Source organism: Trachypithecus francoisi, unplaced genomic scaffold (genome assembly GCF_009764315.1).
Source record: "Trachypithecus francoisi isolate TF-2019V2 unplaced genomic scaffold, Tfra_2.0 Lachesis_group13, whole genome shotgun sequence".
In the NCBI taxonomy this organism is placed as follows: Eukaryota; Metazoa; Chordata; class Mammalia; order Primates; family Cercopithecidae; genus Trachypithecus; species Trachypithecus francoisi.
Window position 1 is genome coordinate 30670340 of NW_022681458.1, and position 22078 is coordinate 30692417.

At 34.2% G+C, this 22078-nt stretch overlaps 1 protein-coding gene across 2 annotated transcripts in view; it reads right to left on the bottom strand.

Annotated features, from left to right (window-relative positions):
- CPS1 (carbamoyl-phosphate synthase 1) overlaps window positions 1-22078 on the bottom strand; it is a 133851-nt gene that overhangs the window by 102724 nt on the left and 9049 nt on the right. The window contains exons 2-4 of one of the 2 annotated variants that reach the window (XM_033230408.1): window positions 19934-20077; window positions 3449-3558; window positions 399-543 (exon numbers count right to left, since the gene is read on the bottom strand). In XM_033230408.1, coding sequence (XP_033086299.1) covers window positions 399-543; window positions 3449-3558; window positions 19934-20059 — 381 coding nt within the window. In that variant the 5' untranslated portion in view covers window positions 20060-20077. Of the gene's footprint in view, window positions 1-398; window positions 544-3448; window positions 3559-19933; window positions 20262-22078 lie in introns of those variants that run through there. The other variant, XM_033230407.1, reaches the window with a different exon arrangement.

The following is a 22078-nucleotide window of genomic DNA, read 5'->3' on the forward strand; positions in this document are numbered from 1 at the left end:
TTTAGACTGGCATAAGAGCTATCTTTAAATCATCCCCTAGAGATTAAGATTAAAAAGCAAATAATTGATACAGAATTGATTACCAAACTCCTTTTAAAAGGTGATTCTTCCCCAATTATTTTACAGCACAGTTGTTATTTGAACTTATAACAACATTTTTTTCAAGTTAAGCCAAGTTTCATCCAATGCATTAAAATTCAAAGTGCCCTAAGAAATGAAACTCAAAATACTGTCAAATTAAAGATTATTCTCATATACCTAGGAATAAGATTGAATACTTGAGCTTAATGATTTTACTACCATATTGAGGAAGAAACTTTGGCCATCCTAATTCTTAAGAATAAGTTAACTATAATCCTTCAAATTGAGACTTTTTAAATGGCCATCACTGGTACTACCTTGACTCCATTAGACTCCAAATATTTGCTAAGTCCCAGTTCATCCAGAGCAGTAGTATCAGGAGCTCCACCATTCCCAATAATAGGGTTGGCCATTGTGAGAATCTGTCCCTTGTAGGCAGGGTCAGTAATAGCTTCTGGGTACCTGGGTAAACATGCCAGAAAATTATCAACAAATAATGTATGTAACTACAAAGCTATAATCTGCATACACGCTCTGAATTATGTAACCCTTGAAAATAAGAAGAATCCAACAAGAATGTCTCTAGATTTTAGCAAACCTAGGGAAATTTTATGACAGAATATAAAAATTTATACCATGATATAATTGATATAAAGAAAAACCAACTCATGAATACCAAGGTATATTTTCATATAAGTTTTATCCCCTCAATGTTTTAATATTTTTAAATTCCTTTAAAAATCCCTTTCTAGCATCTTAATTTTTAAAATATTGCTGCTCTATTTAAAGTTTGCAGATACTCTAAAGACTTCCCTGGCCTACCAGATATCATTGAGCCCAAACTGATATTTACTGTTGAGGGCTGCCAGTTTCACCAAGATAATAACGATCAAAAAATTGAAAAGCTTTTCTTGATATTTTTTAGGATACTGAAGAGTAGTCTGATTGTGTTAGTGGTGGTTGCATGAGTATATATGATTATTAAAATCCAATGAATATTTAAAATAAGTAAGTTAATTTATATGAAAGAATAACTCAATAAAGTTGATTTTTAAAATATTTTAATTTTACAAAGAAGCATGTAAGTTTGGGAGTTATTATCTGCTAAGAAAAAAAATTCATCTGACAGACCTGACTTGAGGCCTTTCTGACTTCTAAGTTAAAAGATGCTGATATGTAATTAGGGAGGAATGCAGGAGGGCTATATTTTAAAGTTTGGGTGAGAGGAAAAATACAAATATATCATGTGTGTGTGTGTGTGTGCATATACATATCATATGTGTATATATGCACACACACACACATTTCTTATTCTTAAGAAGAAACACTATTCCCATAAATACCAGGAGCTATCTACACTTTTTCTATGCACTGGAATACATTGCAATTCAGGGTTTTTTTTCTGCTCTCTTCTATGTTCACTTTCTGCAAAATGAGTTAAGCCAAATCTTTTTTGTGGATTACAACTGAAAGTGAATTTAGGTGCTCAGGGGGACAGAATCAACGATTTTGAAACCAATAAAGTTTAACACAGGCAGTAGTCAACATAAATTCTTCAACACCATCCAGACTAACGCCTACCAGAACTAACTTTGTCAACAAAATACTTAGTCTTCCAGCTCTGCAATCCCTAAGGTGACTCGAGGGCTGTGGTATTTATCCACAGCTTCCATCAGTTAATTTCTCAGCTGTCTCTTATCTGTCAGGAACTGATAATTTTTTAACCAAGGCCTGCCCACAATATAAATGCATTGCTTGAAGATGAAAAACAAAATAACCCCTTTAATTATCAACCACCTTACTGAGTGAGGCACGTAATGAATGAAAGCAGCATTTCTCAATGGAAAAATAAGGTCTATGGACTAATCTTATAAATGAATGCCTTTTCCTACATCAAAAAAATGCTTTAATTAATTTGATTTTACTTCTCTTTCTTCTTTCTTTCCATAAAAGAACTGACCATTCCCTTTAAACATATGCTTACAATACTCTTCAGTAAATGAATAAACACACTTTGTTTTAGAGAACTACAATGTTGGGAGCAAATTAATCCATCAGCTCCTGTTTGACTTGTGTGATGTGACAAGATTTATTACCTGTAATCTATCACAGAGAAGAAAACTCTAGTGCCCTCCATCATTCTGATCTATATTAAACAGTTGTTTGTTGGCAGGTATATTAACACAGCTAGTAATTAGTGCTGTCGAAAAGCTTAAATAATTGCCTGGTGAAGCAAAACTTTGCAAACAGGTTTCAATACACTGTAATTTAATGTTCTCACCAGTGGAACTATTTAAAAACTCATCTAATATTCTTCATTTCACACGAGGAGGCAAGAGCTTAAGAAAGAATATAAATTAATAATATAATGGAAGTTTGGTCAATTAGTATCTGTGAACCTAATGCCCCCTTGTCTTTATGAGGCTAACTCGAATTTCTCTAAAGAATTTATCAAATATTTCATAGAATACTAGTTGGATTGAATCTCTATTGTAAACCCCTTCAATCAATCTAGTCATGTTTTTAAGATACATAATTGTTTAAATCCCCAGTTTAAATTAGTATCTAATCCAGCCCCCTCACTTTTTATATGAAGAAACTAGAACTTGAAAAGCTTAAGTGATGTTCCCAATATTATATAATTAGTTATCCTTAGAACTGAGACTAGAAATCTAGCCTCCTGATTCCCAGGTGAACAAACATTTATTAACTAGGTAAAACCAGCCACTTAATTTCTGTAGCAACTCTCATTGTCATTGCTGTACATGTTAGCAGGTCTTAAATACTAAGGCAGGTCACAGTTGATAATTACTGAAAATATTAGATCTACACAGCTGCTCTCTCATTGATTAAAGATAATAAATGTATCTGTTATTTCAACTTTCTTACTAGAGTGCAAAATTACATAAAATACTCAAGGACTTTCTTATCTCCTTATAGTATTTCATATTAGATGTGCAAAATTGGTTCTTTCCTAATGAAATGACACTAGAATGTACTATCCATTCTTTTCCCTGCTCCAATTTTCACCTTAATTAGACCCATACCTCCCCTTACAGAAACCATTTGGTAATCTCACATAACCTGTGTCCTCACAATCTAAGTTTCTAGAATTCATTTTGTTCTCTTTATCCAGGGGACCACCAACATGCCCATGTTGTCTTTCATTTACAGTAGCAGGACATTCATGTCTAACTTTCTTTCAAGGACGGCTGCAGTAGGCTATGCACAAGGCACGGTGCAACTTCAGGACTATATGAAGTCTTATTATGATGCAGTGATTTCAACTTGCCACCACGAGTGAGATCATCCGGTTATTTCTCTACATAGAGGAAGAATAAAGCCTTGGAAAAGAAGCATTACTCACCCTCCCAGGCCAGTATTAAAAACCACTTCACCAGCAACAGAGGATGGATGGCCAAAGGAGTAACCTTTCATCTTAGTTCCATCTTCCAGGACAATGTGTGCTGTCTGTGCCTGAAGAAACAGTTGCATGAATCTTAGCAGAATACACAATACAAAACACACAAAAATATTCCAAAGGTAAAATACACAGATATATTAAATAAAGGCATAGCATATTTAATGAAACCACAATGCCCAGATTTCCAGTTGCTTTCCTATTACTTGTCACTTTTCTTCAGATATATGGCTCTTGTAACTGGCAGATGTTTTGTTTTGTTTTCTTGGAAGAGGAACTGAAGCATGCAGATACATTGTCTATTCTAAGCTTACTTGTAGAGTTGTTGACAAGCCAGAAATACTTCACTTTAGCTGAAATGTTATATGTCTATCTTTCCCCCTTTATCATTCTCTAGCTTTGCTCAAGAACAGCTTTAAGGAAAGTTCATGAGTTTGCAAAAACATTGTGAATTGTACCATACAGCTCATCATCACTCTGAGATTTACAGCCAGAAGGAATCTTCAAGATTATCTATCAAATTGTGTTCTGCAGAGCTCTTGTGTTTGATGGAGTTGCCCTAAGGGTTGCCCTCTCCATGCCAGAATTATGTTCATGAAGAAACTGAAACTTTATCACTCTCTTAATACTGACACAAAACCAAGCACTGTGGAACATTCTAGAAGTATATTGTATTTTACTTTTATTAGAGTTAATTATATCCATGTCTACTTCCTTCTCTATACTATGGCATTCAGAATTGGATAACTTTGCCATAATAATATTTGAGCCAGAGTCTACCAAATTCTTAGCTAAGAAGAGGAACAACTGGAAAAACATCTAAGAAGCAGACATCATCTACTCCTTATAAATACTCTAAATTCTGTTGTTGAAACCATTTAAATCTAACTCTCAATTTCCATAAAATTCAGGGGAGAAAGAAATGCTTTCAACTACACCTTGGGAGACAAAATATAGACTCCCTAAGAAACTCTATAGGACAAGCTAATTAGAATGTGATTTTTTAAAAATTAAACTATAAAGAAAAACATATCTGAAATAACTGAGGAAATTAGAATCATAAATTGATATGTGATTATATGAAGTGTAATTTTTTAAGATTGATCTTAGGATTGTAGTTATATTTTTAGTCATTGCCTTTAAAAGATATACACTGTAATATTCAAGGATAAAATAGTATGATATCTGAGATTTGCTTCAAAGTAATCAGCAATCAAGGGGATGGACAGGGACATAGAGAAAAGAAGTCTGGCCATGAGTCAAATTTCCTGAAGTAAGGAAGATCATTGGGCTATTCTTTCTGGAAGGTTTAAGTGTAGTCATCGAAGACAAAAAAACAAAAAACAAAAAAAATACTAATTCTTCATTTTACTTCCCTTACAGTTTTAGGACTGAGGCCAAAGTGCCTAATCCTTTTAAATCTTGCCACCCCACCTCCACTCCCATTACACATACACATGCACATACATACACACACACACACACACTTTAGTAGGCAGCAGGAACTCCACAAATGATTACTAGACATTTGTTTCTATGCTCCTCTTGCTTTATAACATGCACTAAACTTTTCAAATGTTAAAATGAAGAAAGCCCGTTATTTTTCTATAAGAATTCTCTCTGTAGAAATAAGCCGCCTCTTTTAGATCCGAAGCACCCGAGTCTCTTGTTATTAGAATGATTGTTTTCTGCAATGTAAAATAATGTCTTGATTACCTTTAAACCAATATACTATGTTCCAACATCTTGTTTATGTGTGAGTGTGTATACATATTAACTTACATTTACACACAAAACTATGTTAATATTTTCCATTAAAATTGATGGGATATGTTTAAGATGTTCTTCTCAACAGATAATTTTATTAGTTTCTTTTTTAAATCAGAGGTACAATATGTGAATTTCAAGTTTGTATTTCTGAGAAAGATTGAACAATGTACTGTACTGCACATTTTGTGTGTGTTTGTATATGTGTGAGTGAGCATATATGTGCGTTCCTGGGCAAGATCAACCAAAAATATCTTGTCCTTTACTTGACTTATCAAATTATCTTTGAGTTAAAGTTGTATCTATCTCCTTCGACCCAGTGTTTGAAATCTCAAGCTTGACACTTTAAATAGTTGGAGTTTGTCTTCATTAAATTTAAAAATATTTTAGAATTACTCAGCACAAAGGAAACCACAATGATTTATTTATTTATTATGAGTGATGACCAGACTTCTATGGAAGAGATGATCTTACACAGAAGTCTGAATTCTGCTTCTGTACCCAGGAAATCAACTTACATGTCACTTCTGATAACATGCTATTCTGATTCTAAATTTTGTTTTAATTTGCCAATTTTTGTCTAATTATAATTCAAGACAGAAGTTGAAGATTTTAGAAAGTAAGAGTGATAGTATTCCGTGTATTTCCAAAGATTATTATAAGCTATTCAAATATCTCTGCTAATGGGTCTGAGTAGAAGTGTGTTTGTTAGGAAAACTCCCCAGGTAACTCTGATGTGTTTTATTAGGTGAAACCTTTGGTCTAAGTAATGAAAATTTACCATCGAAATATATTTTCTACTGGAAATACTGTTTTTTTGTTCTTGAGGAAATCATGTGTAAACCTACATGCTTTTACAAAACGAAAAGAAAAAGAAAAAATTTTTAGATAAGATGTAACTTTGATAGAACCTAAAACAACTGTATTTAGTTGGCAAAATTTGGGCGTAAATTGTAAATTTCACTTGTTTTCTGTGTATCAATTTATCTTTGCTACTCTGAACCATGCTTGCTTAAGATATTACCTTGGTTTATATTTTTATTTTGCTTGTCTCTATTCTCATCTGAGAATTTCAAATTATCCGATATCTGGGTTAGAAACTTTCTAATCATTTTAAAGAAAGGTAAAAAATAACACAAGAAAATCAACACTTGTGAGCCTATTCCTATAATTCTGTTTGGTATTTTTCGCACTCCCTTCATGAAACTAGTTTTGTATTTTACTTTCCATCTCTATATTTGAAGAGACATTTGCTATTGCCTGAAATAGTCCCTGAGATTGTGTTCAATATGTCTTTTTGCTGCTTTAATTATATTTTTGGTTCTTTTGGCAGTTTTTATAGATCTTCCAATCCTCTTTCCTACTACACATTATATTGTTACAAGGCCTCTGTTTATTACTAAAGTACTCTTTATATTCCTCTTAACTACACTGGCCCCTGATGAATTTAAAATGATGAGTGCCAGTTGACTTATCTATGAATTGATGGACGAACTCTGAACAAAGAGCTATTATTTGGAATCCTTTCTTCTAACTAACAGTTCCCCAAATGCTATTTCATTCCAAGGAGTATAAAAGAAATCACCTTGTTACCATCATAAGATATTTTAGTATCCTCAGTCCTAGTTGACAGAGGTCTGCAGGCGAGGAATTAGATTATAACATTAAATTATAATTTAAGTGGCTACTGCCAGAGCACTTCACACTTTGAAAAGGGGAAATACAAAGGAAATCTTAATGAAAAGAAGTGTATATTCTTGTAGAATGTCAGGAAAAGTAACCAAAGGATTATATAAATGTGAGTCCTATAAAATAAAGGACCTTATCATGACATGATCCCTATGTGTTTAATAAAAATGTATATGCCAATAAGACCATTTAGACATTCAAGTCTCAGACAGTGAACTCCTACCAGGTGTCAAGCACCTTGCTAGGCTCTGTAGATAAAGGATGAATGTCTCCAGTCTCCTCGTTTAGTAAAAGACTAGATAAGGGAATGGATTACAAAACAGAGAAAACTTCAGTAAGGATATCACTGAGGCATCACTAAAACACATGGAAATGCAAAAATAAATATTTTTCCCTTGAGAGATTAAGCTTTAACAAAAGAATTTGCCCTTTCTTTTCCACTGATGTTTTAAGCAATAAAAATAAAATTTTCAATAAAAAAGCTTGCCAAATTTTGAATTTAAAATCCAAAATTTAAAGACTCCTTCCTCTTGGCTTAGATGTCATTTTCTCGGAGAGGTCTACCTTGACGGCCTCATTTAAAATTACAATATGTTCCCCAGCCCTCTTTCTCCTTGGTCTGCCCTTTCTTCATAGCACTTATTACCTTTTAACATACCATCTAGTGATATATTTATTATCTATTTCATCACATTAGAAAGTGAACCTCATGTGGGCAGAGTATTGGGTCTGCTTCATTCACTATTGCACCTCCAGCCTATATCGGTGGCTAGCACAGAGTAGACAAGTAACTAAGCTTTGTTCACACTTTAGTGAAATTATTTTAGTCAGATAATCTACTGACTATTTAGCAGAATATTTCTAAATGATTAAATAATGACTTTGATAAGAGAGGAAAAGTTATAATAGAAAAAATACACAAGCATATGCTCTCCTGCCCACACCCATCGTCCTGATTATTTCTTTCAATGCTGAAAATATTAAACACTTATTTTTTCATCTTACACTGCATAAATTTTTTATTCTAACCACGTTTCAAATTCTTAATTTACTTGTCTTATTATTAGTGGGATTGTTATCTAAAACGTAGATATCTAATGCAATGTTTTTTCTAGCAGTAGTTAGTCTTACAAATATTTTAAAACCTGAAATATTAAGTTTCTTGGAGTCTCCATCTCTCTCTCTCTTTGTCATATTTTCCCAGTATATCTTGGAGTTACAACTGTCAAGTCACACCTGGTGCTACAGGCTAGTTACTTAAATAATACTCCAATTAAAAATAGTTCTACCTCATCACATAGATAATAATGATAATGGCTATAATTAATAAATAGTGACCTGTTTGCTTTTAGAATTAACTTCACACTATATGAAATTGCATGACCACCCAAGACAAAAATCCCATCATCACCTACTATTGCCTCCTAATTGTTCTGGCTGTCTCCAATCTCTCCCTGCTTCTACCCATCCTATGAAGTACAGTCAAGGTTTTCTTAAACATTAATTGGATGACACTAATCCCCAAATTCCTCAATTCACATTCAAAGTCCTTTCATCTGTCCCACTCTCTATATGGAATACCTTAGATTCCCCACCTCTCTTTGTCAGTCCTTTGTGCATAAATGTCTTCCTTGTTGCCTTTTTATTTCCTGGCAATGCTTCTTAGTACCCATGGTATGTACTAAGTCAGAATTAATCACCGATTTTCTTGTGCTTCCACTGACTGCGTTTGGTGTATACTGTTGTGTGTTACCTTTTAATTGCTAACAGTATTTTTCTACCATACTAGATTCTAACTTCTCAGTGTTGCATCTAGAAAGCACAATGCCTAATTCCATGTTGTAGCCCCAATGAAATACCCCACTGTTGTCCACACAGTAATATTCTCACTACACAGTTGGTGAATCCATAGAAACGTACTTCATTATGTGACATTAGCATGTGACAGTGCTGACACTATGGTGTTTTCAAAATAATTCTTTGATGCTCACTGACTTCTGGTTATTTTACCAGTTTTCATCTTCTCCTCTTGAAAGCAAAGACAAAAATTTCACACAGGTATAGTTCATGCTAAAAGATAGAAGATGAAAGTAAGGAATGAGTTAAGTCTGGGTGGCAATTACTGCCCAAAAGGTACCCTTAGGCTTTCATCTACCAGTCAGGTGTCATATAAGTAATGTCTTCAGAAGAAGACCCTAAAAGGTGATTTCTAAATGTCATTCTTTAGGTTTCCTCATGAATTGTTTCTATCATTAATATTAATTATCTATATTATGTAGAAATCTAATCCTCCATCACTAGGGAAAAGAATAAAGCTGCATTAAGTATATATAACCCAAGCATTCTCTTTTTCTTCCTTTACTTTTCATCTAAAATGCTTGCCAAATTTTACTGTATGTCAGCAATAAATTTGTTTTAATTCACTGATGTGGTTTCATGCTTACAACATTACATTTCTATACCAAGTCCCCAACTATGTTATAACTAATAATTATCCCATTTTCTCCCTCTATTAAAAATACCAAGGCTATTATATTTTTATTGTTTTTGTTGTTGAGGTCTATGTATAATCCTGGTACATCTTTGGCATTCAATAAATGGTGGTATAATTAATTTTGGAAATAGTAACTAAAGATAATGTATACTTTAAGCTTTCTCTAGTGTGAGTTCAAATGTTAAAATGCCTCCCTTAATAAAAACTGTAATACTGATATTTGGATAAAGTAAAGCATTAACATTTCTTAAGCCTGTCTGGTAGAAGTAGATTGTCATGTCACTACCCTATTTCTACCTTCTGCCATTACTTTACTGATAACCTATTAAGACATAAACTGGGTTGCATAAATACTTATCTATGTTTATTAAAGTCTATATGTAGTTGTACAAATAAGTCGAGAATTTGGATTTGAACAATAAATTTATACTGTTCTGGGAAAGGTATCTTACTTCAAATAGAATTATGAAGCTATGTGAAAAAGTAGGGATTAGGAGCATGTTGTGTCACCAAGAACTCCATTCTGATCAATTCCCTATGACATCCTTAATAATAGTTAACATGAATGTACTGAATACTATCTTTAAAGCCATTAGTGGGTTTTCTTATCTAATCTTCACAAAAAAAAAAAGATGTAGGTAATATCGAAATCTCCATTTTACACTTGAGCTAACTGAGCCTCAGAGAAGTAAAGATCATTCTACTAGCAATTGGAGGAGCAGCGGTTTCTGAACCCAGTCTGACTTATAACCTCTTTTTCTTTTTCTAAGCTTACTTTTATTTCTGCTTTCCAATTTCTTAAGTGAGGATAAAAAGAAATTTAAGCGGCCTGACGCGGTAACTCACTCGAGTAATCCCAACACCTTGGGAGTTTATGACGGGTGGATCACGAGGTCAGGAGATGGAGACCATCCTGGCTAACACGGTGAAACCCCGTCTCTACTAAAAAATCCAAAAAATTAGCCAGGCATGGTGGTGGGCGCCTGTAGTCCCAGCTACTCAGGAGGCTGAGGCAGGAGAATGGTGTGAACCTCGGAGGCAGAGCTTGCAGTGAGCCGAGATCCCGCCACTGCACTCCAGCCTGGGTGATAGAGTGAGACTCTGTCTCAAAAAGAAAAAAGAAGAAAAGAAATTTAAGCATGAACTCTATTTAAATTTATTTATAAGAGCCTTAATTCAAAATTGCCATGGATAAGCTACAACAGGCCCAGGTCAACCAAGACCTACCTATCTATAAATCTGTAAATTGTCAGAGTGAAATGTCAAGTCATTAATCATCTGAGTCATTATAATCTGAGGAGAACCAGCAGGTTTTGAGAACAGTTTGCACTGATCCTAGGTCCTTGAGTTCTCAAGCTTTGAAGATTGTTAGAACCCTAGATGCTGTGATGAATAAGGAGATGGACCTCTCAGTCCCTCCTCCCTTTTCCCCAGTGATGGAGGACTCAATTTCTAAATAACATAGATAATTATTCATATTAATAATGGAAAGACTTGCTGCCCTGCTGTGAGGAGTGAGGTCAGCAAACCATCTCCTGCTGTCAAATTGTTCAGGGTCTGTCTTAGCTGTAGAGGGCTGCATTGCCCCATGACCTTCCTGGAATACCCCATGGCCAGTGATTCAGTCAGGCCCAGACAGAAAGGCTCAGGCCCCGTCCAGGGAAGTCTGGTGGGCAACAGCTTCCTATCCAGTTGGCCACAGCTTTATCAAAACTGCATTACAGTTTAGTTCTCTGTCCAGTTCTACTTTCTGAAGCTTCACAGAGGCTGATCCCTAATAGACAGCATGCTCCCCAAACATCATCTCAGCATTTGTTTACAGAGAACCTAACTCATGCTAGGTACTTCAACTAAATGATCAAAGTCCTTATGCCAAAGTTAATGGTACTTCCAAGTTACCTGATGTTCAAGAGTGGAGGCCACATGTGAACATTGACTTAATTTGAACAACTAAGCACAAGTTTAGCATGCAACTGCCTAAATAAAATTCATACAGAGAGAAAGAGAGATTTTTCTGTACTTTCTAAAAATCTTACTTTTTTATGAGATTTTGTTTGAATCTCATAAAACACACAAATATGTTTAAATTTTTTAACCAATATGTTTAAATTGTGGCTACAATTAATAACATTGTCTCTACCTTTTTGGAATTATGTTTGTATGTTTTTCTTCTCCCACCCATGTAGTTATATTCATAAAACATGTAAACATACCCCAAAGAAAAAGGCCAGGGATTGTAGCTAATATGGATATCAAGAAAAATGCCTTAAGGCTAGTTTCCACTAACAGTCTGGCATTTTTTAGTCTGGAGCCTACAGGTATTGTGAATCTGGGAGTCAATCAGGTTATAAAATAAGTAGTGAAAAATTATGTTCTCTTGTTACTTCATATGCATTTAAAAATTAAACATTAAATTACTAGTCTCTACAGCCTAGTAATACTAAATATTTCTTTTGTTTGCAAATCTATTGGAGGAAGATTCATAAGACTGTAGATTTCTTCACACACAGTGTTTAGAAGGACTAAAACTGAATTTCTTGTGTATATGTAATTGCTCCATGTTTAAACTTACCTTATAATTTTATTTAGTATTCCTACTTCGAAATTAAACTGAATTACAAAAATAACTATATGATCTACATTCTTATATTACTTTTATTTTGTCTTTCTTTATTTTTATTTTTTATTTATTTATTTATTGAGATGAAATCTCTCTGTCACCCAGGCTGGAGTGCAGTGACATACTCTCGGCTCACTGCAACCTCTGCCTCCCACGTTCAAGCAATTCTCCTGTTTCAGCCTCCCGGGTAGCTGAGATTACAGGTACTTTGTGCCACCACACCCAGCTAATTTTGTATTTGTAGTAGAGATGGGGTTTCACCATGTTGGCCGTGCTGGTCTTAAACACCTGACCTCAAAAGATCCGCGTGCTTTGGCTTCCCAAAGTGCTGGAATTACAGGTGTGAGCCACCATGCCCGGCCCCCATTCTTAAATTACTTTTACAATGAGCATTCTAAACTAAATTTAATGTTGCAATTCTTAATATTTGTAAAGTCTGAGGATTCTTTCACAAGTTATAAGTCATTTTTAATGAAAATACATTTTTGTGAGGGGGGTTATATATAAGTAGAAATTCCAATAAACTCTCAATGGCTATTTGTTGGTTTGTCTGCTGTGGATGTTGGTATTATTGTTTCACCATTGTCATACAATATTTCAATTTTCTAACGATGTTACAAAATAGAATACTGCAAGATCTGAAATTTCTCTAAACATCTCAACTCTTTTAGGGGTTTTAAATTTTCCTCACAATTAAAATTCATTGTAAGCCTACATTTATGGGCCTATTTTCCTTTCTTAGTAAGATGATTGATTAACTTTATGGGACCACAAATAAGTGACTCCAATTTCTCACTTTAATACTCTCAGTTTGAGATTCAGTTTAAAAGGGGAGATGTTTCAAAGTCTTTTCCAGAATAGGAATAATGCAACAGCCATTAATGAGAGTCACACAGCTACATTCCCCTTGAAAAGGGTTTGAACATGTGTCCCTGGTGCTATGCTAAACTGATTTAGAGGGCTTAGTCTTAGGAAGTAACAGCCAAAACTCAAACATAATTTATAATTTAATCTATAAAAGTTTTTGAAGCAGCCTAGTGTTTATCATTATTGTTAGGTTTTCCTTTGCATTCAGTATTATGCTATTAAAAATCATCTACTCATTGTTCATGTATTGTTTCCAACCCATCAGCATTCTGAACTAATTCTAAGGATATCGATCCTTTACTTTGAACCAGTTTTCTTTGGGTCTTTTATATCAAGATGGAAAACAAGTCAAAATGAGACTTTTCTTGCAGCCTAAAATTGCATTAGGTTTTTGTATATGTGGAACTTACAGGACTATAAGAGGAAGAAACACATTGAAACTGAAAAACAGCGTGTTATGTTACAAACACATGACAATATTTAGGTTGAAGTGGAAGAAATATGTCAACTATAAACAGCATTGCCCTAAAATGTCCTATTTGTAGAATTGTTGACAGCCATATAAAGCGAGAATCCTTACTTATTGTGTGTTTTAAACAACATTTTCTCAAAAAAAGAAAAGGAAAGGAAAAATTAAATTTGTGTTATGTTGCGATAACATTCACTATGTAAATGAGCTCTTCAGTAAGCAATAAAATAACAGCAGAGAAATGACTTAGAACATTCTGAAGCCAGGTTAAACAAAAACTATGGCATCAGATGTACAAGTACAATAACAAAACTTCAAATTAAAAAGACCCATCTGTTGTTTGAAGCCTAATTAAAATTCTAACCAGATTTGCTAATGTTTATTTTGTTTTATGTACAAAAACAGGCAGCCATGTGTCCTTGTTTTAACTGCAGCACTTACATATCTGTAAAATGGGAAGAACAGAAATGTTTCTTCTCCTGGATAAAAGACTCCACCACTAAAATGTTCTGGATGTAAAGCCTTAAGCTAATTCAGCAATAGATTTCATAAAAGGTTTTAAAAAAAACACCATTATAAAGTCAATAATCCCCTTAAGCTAGTAGTAAAAATGAAAATAATTTACTCTGGGATTGCTGTATTGCTGTTGAATCATTTATCTACGTAAATTATTTGCACATCAGAAAAAATAGAGGCCCCCACATGTTTTTTTTTTCCATCTTCACCAAGGCCTAAAGCTGTATAACATACTTGCCTTCTGGCTTACCTGATGTTTCTTAGCTATTAGTATGCCTCAGTACTTATCCTCTTAAAAAATAAATCTGAACTAAGCGCTGGAAAGTAGAAAGCCTAAAGCCAGAATTTATTTTGGGTAATTATTGTGCAGATAATATGGTAAAAAGTTACAATCAAGTAAATGAAATCTTATTTTTTTATTGTTGGAGTTATACTATTAAGATACAGATATTTGAAATTTAGAATTTCAGTACAATTTATCTTTGAAATATTTCATGAGACTTCTCTGCAGTTACAAGGCCTAACACTTCAAGATTTTGAAGCACTGTAACAGCAGTAATCAATTAGGTCTTACCACATTCTAAGTTAATAATCTTACAACATTCTAAGTTAATATTAAGTCATCGGTCTTTGGTTAAACATAAGCCAACATTAGGGGGACAAAATCACAAGGTTAATTTACTTGACTACTTTTATGTTTGAACATTAATAAACAAAAGATTTAGATTCATGAATTATTTTATTCTAATAAGGTTTCTCATTATAAATGAAATATAGCACTTATAAAAACTTCATTACAAAGTATGTTCATAAAGTGTAGGATTATTAATATGCCTTACTGAGCATCTGCTATGTGGCAAGTTGTTCAGAATCCTGGAGGAACCTAGCTATCATAAGCTAATTTTTACTGTATGGCGATAAATTAAAATGGTCTTATATTTCATTCTGCATTATAGAAGAAACTTAGAAAAATTCTTTAGTAATGGAGCAACCCTATTGATTCATTTACAAGAACTTCAAATTAGTCAATTACCTCCCAGTGAAATTTAAAAGATCAATGTATAGCATTTAACAAGTTGAAAAAAATAAAAAGAAAACAGAGTAGCCTTGAAAATATTTTTATAAGTTAAACTCATTTAGATCACATGAAGAAAATCAAATGGAAGCTAAAGATCCCTAGGGCTGAGGAGCCTAACACAAATTTTGACCTTGGCCTGTGCAGCTTTCTTCAGGCCTTCGTTCATTGCAAATGCCCCAGGAACTACGAGTCACATCAAGGGCAGTCAGTATAGCACACCAAACTCCTCCTGAAGGCTCGAAGTAAATTCTAGCATGACCATTGCCTAAGAGATATTGAAAACTTTTTACAGCACCCTTCAATTTTTGGAACAAGTTGGAAATACGAAGAAAATCTAATAGAGATGTAAAGGCAGAGGAATGGTCTCCATTTCCATAGCAATAAGACCTAATGTCGCCTCTAGATCATCAGAAAGTCTGGCTAGACATGAGCAAATTGGAATGAGGGAGAGGAAGGCATAGGTCAAGATTAGTACTAGTCCCTTAGGGAGTTCTACAGCCAGAATGCTTAGCTTCTGACCCAAAGCTGGGACTGGGGTACTGAGTGATGTGCTTAGGGCCTAACACCCAAAGAGGTACTCCATGACACTAACAGTGACAGCCTCCTTAAATTTTGCATCTCAGGTATCTATCTCACTCACTTAACCTAGTCTATGACATTTAACCTATCGTTTTTTCAAGGGTTTTATGTCAAGAAGCTCATAATTTCGAGGCATTGTTGGTGACAAACAAATGAATCTATATTTTAGAAAATTGGGGATATAAAAAATGGAGAAAAAAAAATGTTCCAAAGAAAGGCCATCTCCCAATTAGAGAAATATTGCACGCCAAAAATATGTAAAGTTGTCCATCAGGCAAACTAATTCTGCAACCGCTTATTTGGGACCGAACCCAATTAATATTTCAAAAATGTAGATTGCCATAGATGAAATCCAGTCCTAAAAATGTGTCTATATGTAGTAAAAGTCCAATAAAATAGTTATTTTTAAAAGTGTGTGATAACCTTATCCCCATTCTTACATCTAATGTGTACAGAGGCTCCGATATAATAATGAGTTATATTTCCTGTGAATATCTTTAAAGCTACTACAGTATAAGTAAATGATTCTAATTGTAGGAGTTTTTATAGTTGCCAATTTCTAATCAAATGACAATAGCTCCTTAAGACTGAACTGAATAGATACTTCTATGTCAAAATCAGAATATAAAATCTTACAAAATGAATGCCTTTCAAAAGAAATAATGACTCCCAGTGCTTATTCGTAGCTGAAGTATCAGAGAGGACACTTGGATTGTTAGATTCCTAGCTTAATTATAACACAGGTCACCATTGTTAAAAAATGAATGGATTAATGTTAGAAGGAGTACTTATTGAACACTTTTCTATTCATAGGGAACTTAACCTTTACAATTTAATACCTTTGATTTCCAAATCCATTTACAAGTAAAAATAAAACTATTTAGTCTTGATGACTTTCCCAGATTTGAGAACTCAGAATTCTTAGGTCTGTAAGTTTCTTGAAATCAGAGACTATCCTCTTATGATCCACTTACTTCTATTTATCATTCTTCCTGTATACTCCCATGGTAGAGGTTCCATGTTTATTAAAGAATAAATGAATGAATAAAAGAATGAATTAATAAATGAATGAAATAGGTTATTATGGTGTCTATTCTGCCTTTTGGAATTAAATTTGCCATACTGAAAAAAAAAAGATTAGTTGCTTTATTTTCCTTGAGTCTGATTTATTATAAGAAATACCTTCTTAGAGATGTTTAATATAAGACAAAGGTGAACAAATCATTATTATAAATATTTGAGAATTCTTATCAAATATCTTGTCATTGCAACAACTTGTAGTCCATAAAAAACATAAGGACTCTTTGACGTAACCCTCTACTAACTCCTTCTACTATATAGAATGGAATTTTTTTAAATATCCAGTTTTTGCTTAAAAATGTTCAGTTTAATGGTTTAAATTTAAAACTTTAAAAATTTTTAAAAATTTTTCATGTGTGACAATCACATACTTTTTTGAGTAAATCAGTCATCATTTCCACTATACAGATGACAAAACTTAGGTTCAGAGAACATGTGACTCGTCCAAGATCAGAGCATTAGGAAATGCGTAACAGGGGTTAGAATCCAGATCTTTTTGTGCCCCATCCAGAGTATATCCCACTATACTGTTGCAACCTGTAATAATGAGCACTGAACCTTTTCAATACTAACGGAAAAAGATTATGGTCTCTAAAACTTTAAAATACAGAGAGCTGTGAAATTCTTTCCTCTTTCCTGTAAATAAAATACAACTGTGTCAACTGACAAGGCACTCTATAAATATTAGCCACCGACAAATACCCAGGGAAAGGCCACATAAAATTATAAGTGCATCATTGCTGTTGCCAAACCCACCCTCTCTGTCTGTCATCAATGAGAGAGGAAAAGCGACCTCTAAATACTTCGAAAAAGCAACCCAATTTACAGGGCAATGATTATAGATGTGACCACAGCGTGTCCTTTACAATCCATTTACCGTCTATAACTAGACATAATGCTACTAACCTTTAAAGTGACTGTTCTCAGTGCCCTTCACTGACCATTATGTAACTACATCCTAATGATTTTAACTGTCTTTAAAAATATGATGTCTATCTAAAAATAGTAAATTTGGCTACATTTTTCTAAAAGAGTTGAGTTTTTAAAGTGGAGGCAGGAAGAAAAGTAGGTAGAGGACTATTTAAAATAAGTGAATAATAACACAAGTCCCCTTGGGCTGCTCTATGGAATTTTAATTCACTATTGTGAAGTTCAAGAACTTCTATTTTTTGTGCTTGGCATTCCTCCAAAACTCTGGCCAGTAATGATTGAATGTGAGTAATGGCTTTTACACCATGAAATGATGGCTTAGTCCTCCTACAAATTTGTCATTCTTAGCTGTGCACTGTGACAGACCCTTGAAACAGATCTGTCACCATGAGCTAGAACTGCTTTCACAGTAATCCATCCACATAATTAGACCATTTTGTCGTGGTTGTGATTGTGGTGGTGGTTGTATGGAGCACGTATTGTGATCTTGGAGAATTGGATTCTAATCTCAATCATATCTCTGCCATTTTAAATCAGTACTCACTCAATTTCACGGTTTCTGGTGTCTGATGAAGATGCACCTATCCTTACCTACATATCTACCTTCTCACAGAGTGAGAAGAAGGTATTTCAAGTCACCTAACTTTGAAGTATTAGATGGCACATATAATCATACGGGATAACTTTCATTACTATTGATTTTCTCTGAGCTGATACATGAGTACGCTTGAGGTATTACTAACAATAAATTCTCATAGTTTACATCTAGTTACAATGTCTTTGATGTTAGTTAGGCTTTCCCATCTTTTCCTATAATTAAATTAAATTCAAGAAAATGTCTATAACTAGACATAATGCCACTAACCTTTAGTGACTGTTCTCAGTGCCCTTTATGGCCACATGTAACTACATCCTAATGATTTCAACTATCTTTAAAACATGATATCCATCTAAAAAGAGTAAATTTGGATATATTTTAATATATAACTACATAAAAGACATTTTCTTTTCTGGTTTTGTTAATTTAAAATGGTAATTTCCTACCCTCTTGTTAGCATCTTCTCAATGTTAAAGGCTGACATTGTTAACACACCACTAAGGCTACTATATGTATTTCCTCCTTTTTTCTGGGATCTTGAGCTTATTTCTCTCTCTCTCTGTCTCCCCCTCTCCTCCACCATCCCTCACACTTCTCCCCTCCTCCTCTCCCTGTCTCCATCTCTCTTCCTTTTCTTTTACTCCCATTCCTTTCCCATTCCTGTCCCTGGTGGCCACAAGAATCTATGAGTATTCCTTGGCCTTGCAGGTGTCAGGACCAAAACCCCACTGAATCCTGACTTGAGCAACTGAGACAATAGAAGCTTAGTCAACTCAATGAGCATACAAAGTATAAGCACAACACTCCAAACTATGAGATCCCATTTTCACATCAACAGAGGTTTTCTTTTGTTTTTTCTACTTCAAATTTTACAGCTTTTACTACTAAAGAAGCAATATATCTAAAGATAATATGATTGCTTAAACTTATAGTCACTAAAGATTATTTTCATTGGCAAAGTTCCTAAGGAGTAATTTCAGGTTTCTCTGATAATGAACGTCTTCATAAAGTTATAGGAAGGAGCAGAGGTTCCTACAGGAATTTCATAATTCAATGCGGGGTGGGCAGGAAGAAGGGTAATTAATGTTTCTTTCCTGGGCTTGCCCCCTCAATTATAGATACCTCTGGAGGGAGAGAATTATCAGCTGCTATCTGCCTCCATGTATTACTCTACAAAATGAAATTAATAAATTTGGCCTGTCCAAAAAAACAGCCAGAAGGAAAAGGAAAAAGCTAAAGCAGTGTCTACATGATGACCTGCAAATATCAAAACCGCATATTTTCTAATAATATTTTAAAATTTTTAAATGATATTTCAAAAGAGAACTTTTCAGTAAGCCCTTTTTACAGAACAGAGATTAACACACTGTATACCCTAATGTGGCTCACACATATATGAACAGCTCCATTTTTTAAAATCCAAACTGTAAGCAATAGTATCTAGGCACAGAAAACTATCTGTGAAAGAGAAGATGTTTCTTTTCCAAGCAGTGCACTTACATTTTACATGTTCACAGGAATTGTCATCATTCTTTATGTTCGGTAAAAATTACTGTCATTTTACTCAAATAAGATAAAAACTAGCATTTGCTAACTCAGTAGGTTCCATAGTAAAGGAAATATTAATACATTAGTACTTCAGAGCTACATTCAAAACTGTATTTGCTTTGTAAGGGACACCTTTGCTTCACTGCTAAACTGTACCCCATACTATTTTATTAGAAACAATCAATATGGATATTACCTTGATAGAAAGGAGCCTGATGCCAGGTCTTGAAAATTTCCATTTTTGGTGTGCAGTCACATTGGTAAAGCCAAAACCAGTCTTCACTGTCCTCACCACTTTGCAAGCTGTCAAAATCCTCGTCATTTTGAAGATGATTTGTGACTAAAATTAAATGAAATTACATATATTTTATGAGATTGTGTGATAAGACCTTTTTTAGTTAATGTAAAAGAAATCTGGGAGGGGGTGCAGTCAGTGTTTAAGGCTGACTGCACAGCGATCTTTGAATTTCCATTCATTCTGCCATTAAATGTCTTCAGCCACAGCTCCTCCTTCTCTTAACCCCTCCTCCTGAGGTAATGTCCAGAGATGTTCCATGGGCATGTAGCACAAATTGCAACACATCAAATACTACCTTCTCTTGCTAAAATAATGCTGGGGTTGTAGAAAACCAGCCATCCATCAAAGGAATTGCTTATGCAGCTGAATGGAATTACCTAGACATCATGGACAACCTTATCCTAAAGAGTAGCAACTTTCAAGATGCTGAGGACCATAGGCTTTTACTTGTGTCACATGTGATACCTAATATGCCTCATAAGAGATTGTAGATTCCCAAAGAAAGCTGAACCCTTGCCATTTTCTGCTGGGGTAAAAAGACAATGTTCTTTTTACAAAAAGTAAAAATCAGAGCATCCTACAAGTAGCACTTTTACTATTTATAAAAAGAATGTTAGAGTAAACTTTTCTCCACAAATATACAATATATTTTGGGTTAATAGAGTAGTATAGTACATTATGTTTTGGGTTAATAGAGTAGTATACTACATTCTTACTATAGCATTGTTCGTGTTTCAAAGCTAAAGCAATCAGTAGTATTAAGTAAAACACAACTAGAGCAAAGTGGACTATTGTATCCCTCTTATGCCTCTTAAATATGTAAAAACTTCATGAAATGACAAACACTCATTTTAATATAAGCACTATTCCTAAGTTAAGTTTTTTTTTAGTTATTAAAATGTTATATATAAAATTTTCAAAACTTCAGCATTCCTATTTCAACATGAATAAAAAGTGATTCACTTAACCGTTCAATCTCATGTTTAACCAGGCTGTCAAGGAACCTCATTGGCTGGCACATGCTCTTGCTTAAGTCACATGACTATGTAGAACAGGAAGTACTGCAGCATTGTTCTTTCACACCCTTGCAAAGAAGGCCAAGGAATAAAGGCAATAGACTCATTCCTAGGGCTTCCCATAACAGAAAAGATGACATAAAATGACATAAAGATTTTAAGTTTCAATCACACAGAATCAGTGCTAGAGTTGGGGTAAGGATATTTTTTAGGGACAAAGTTTAATTTAAATCTTCACGCTGCCTTAATATATTCACGTATGAACATTATTTGATTTCAAAGTGCTTCACGGCTCTTGGTGATAGAAAGCTAAACAAAATAGGCTCCTACTAATTTATACAAATAATTAATAAAATAACTAGTGCCATGAAAGTTGCCCAAATGCAACAGGAAAATAAACTGGGGAAAATAAGAAAGAAAGATCAAGTTCCTTGTGCACGTTCAGTAAAGTTTAAGCATAGAATTATGTTGAGCTGTGTTATATTGAAGGACACAAGTTCACCAAGTAGATAAAGGGGGGAAAAACCCCAGAAGGGATGCCATGGCATGAGCAATAGCATAGAGGCATGAAGTCATGTGGTATATTTTGTAAAAGCCTAGATGCAAGGTACAGAATGGGAAAATGAACAGGTACCATATCATGGGAGACTTTGTATGCCTTAAAATGTTGAGCCAATAGTATTCATGATAGTCATGGAAGTATTTTGAATAAGAAGTAAAGGTGAAATTTGTGTTAAAGGTCACTGAAAAATGATTTGGAAGAGAATGAAAATAGCAAAACAAAAACTCCCAACCTAGAGAACTGAGGACTGAGAAGCAGTACTTACTGGCTTAGTCCAATACCAGTTTATGCCTCGATCTCACCTCTTGGCTTTTTATTTATGCGTGTGTGTGTGTGTGTGTGTGTGTGTGTAGTGAGAGTTGTCTTTCCTTAATTAAAAAAAGGATATAAACTCAATCCTCATTATGGAAACTTTTCAGGATGCAAAATAAACTTAAATCGGTCATAGTCCTATTACCCTAAGGT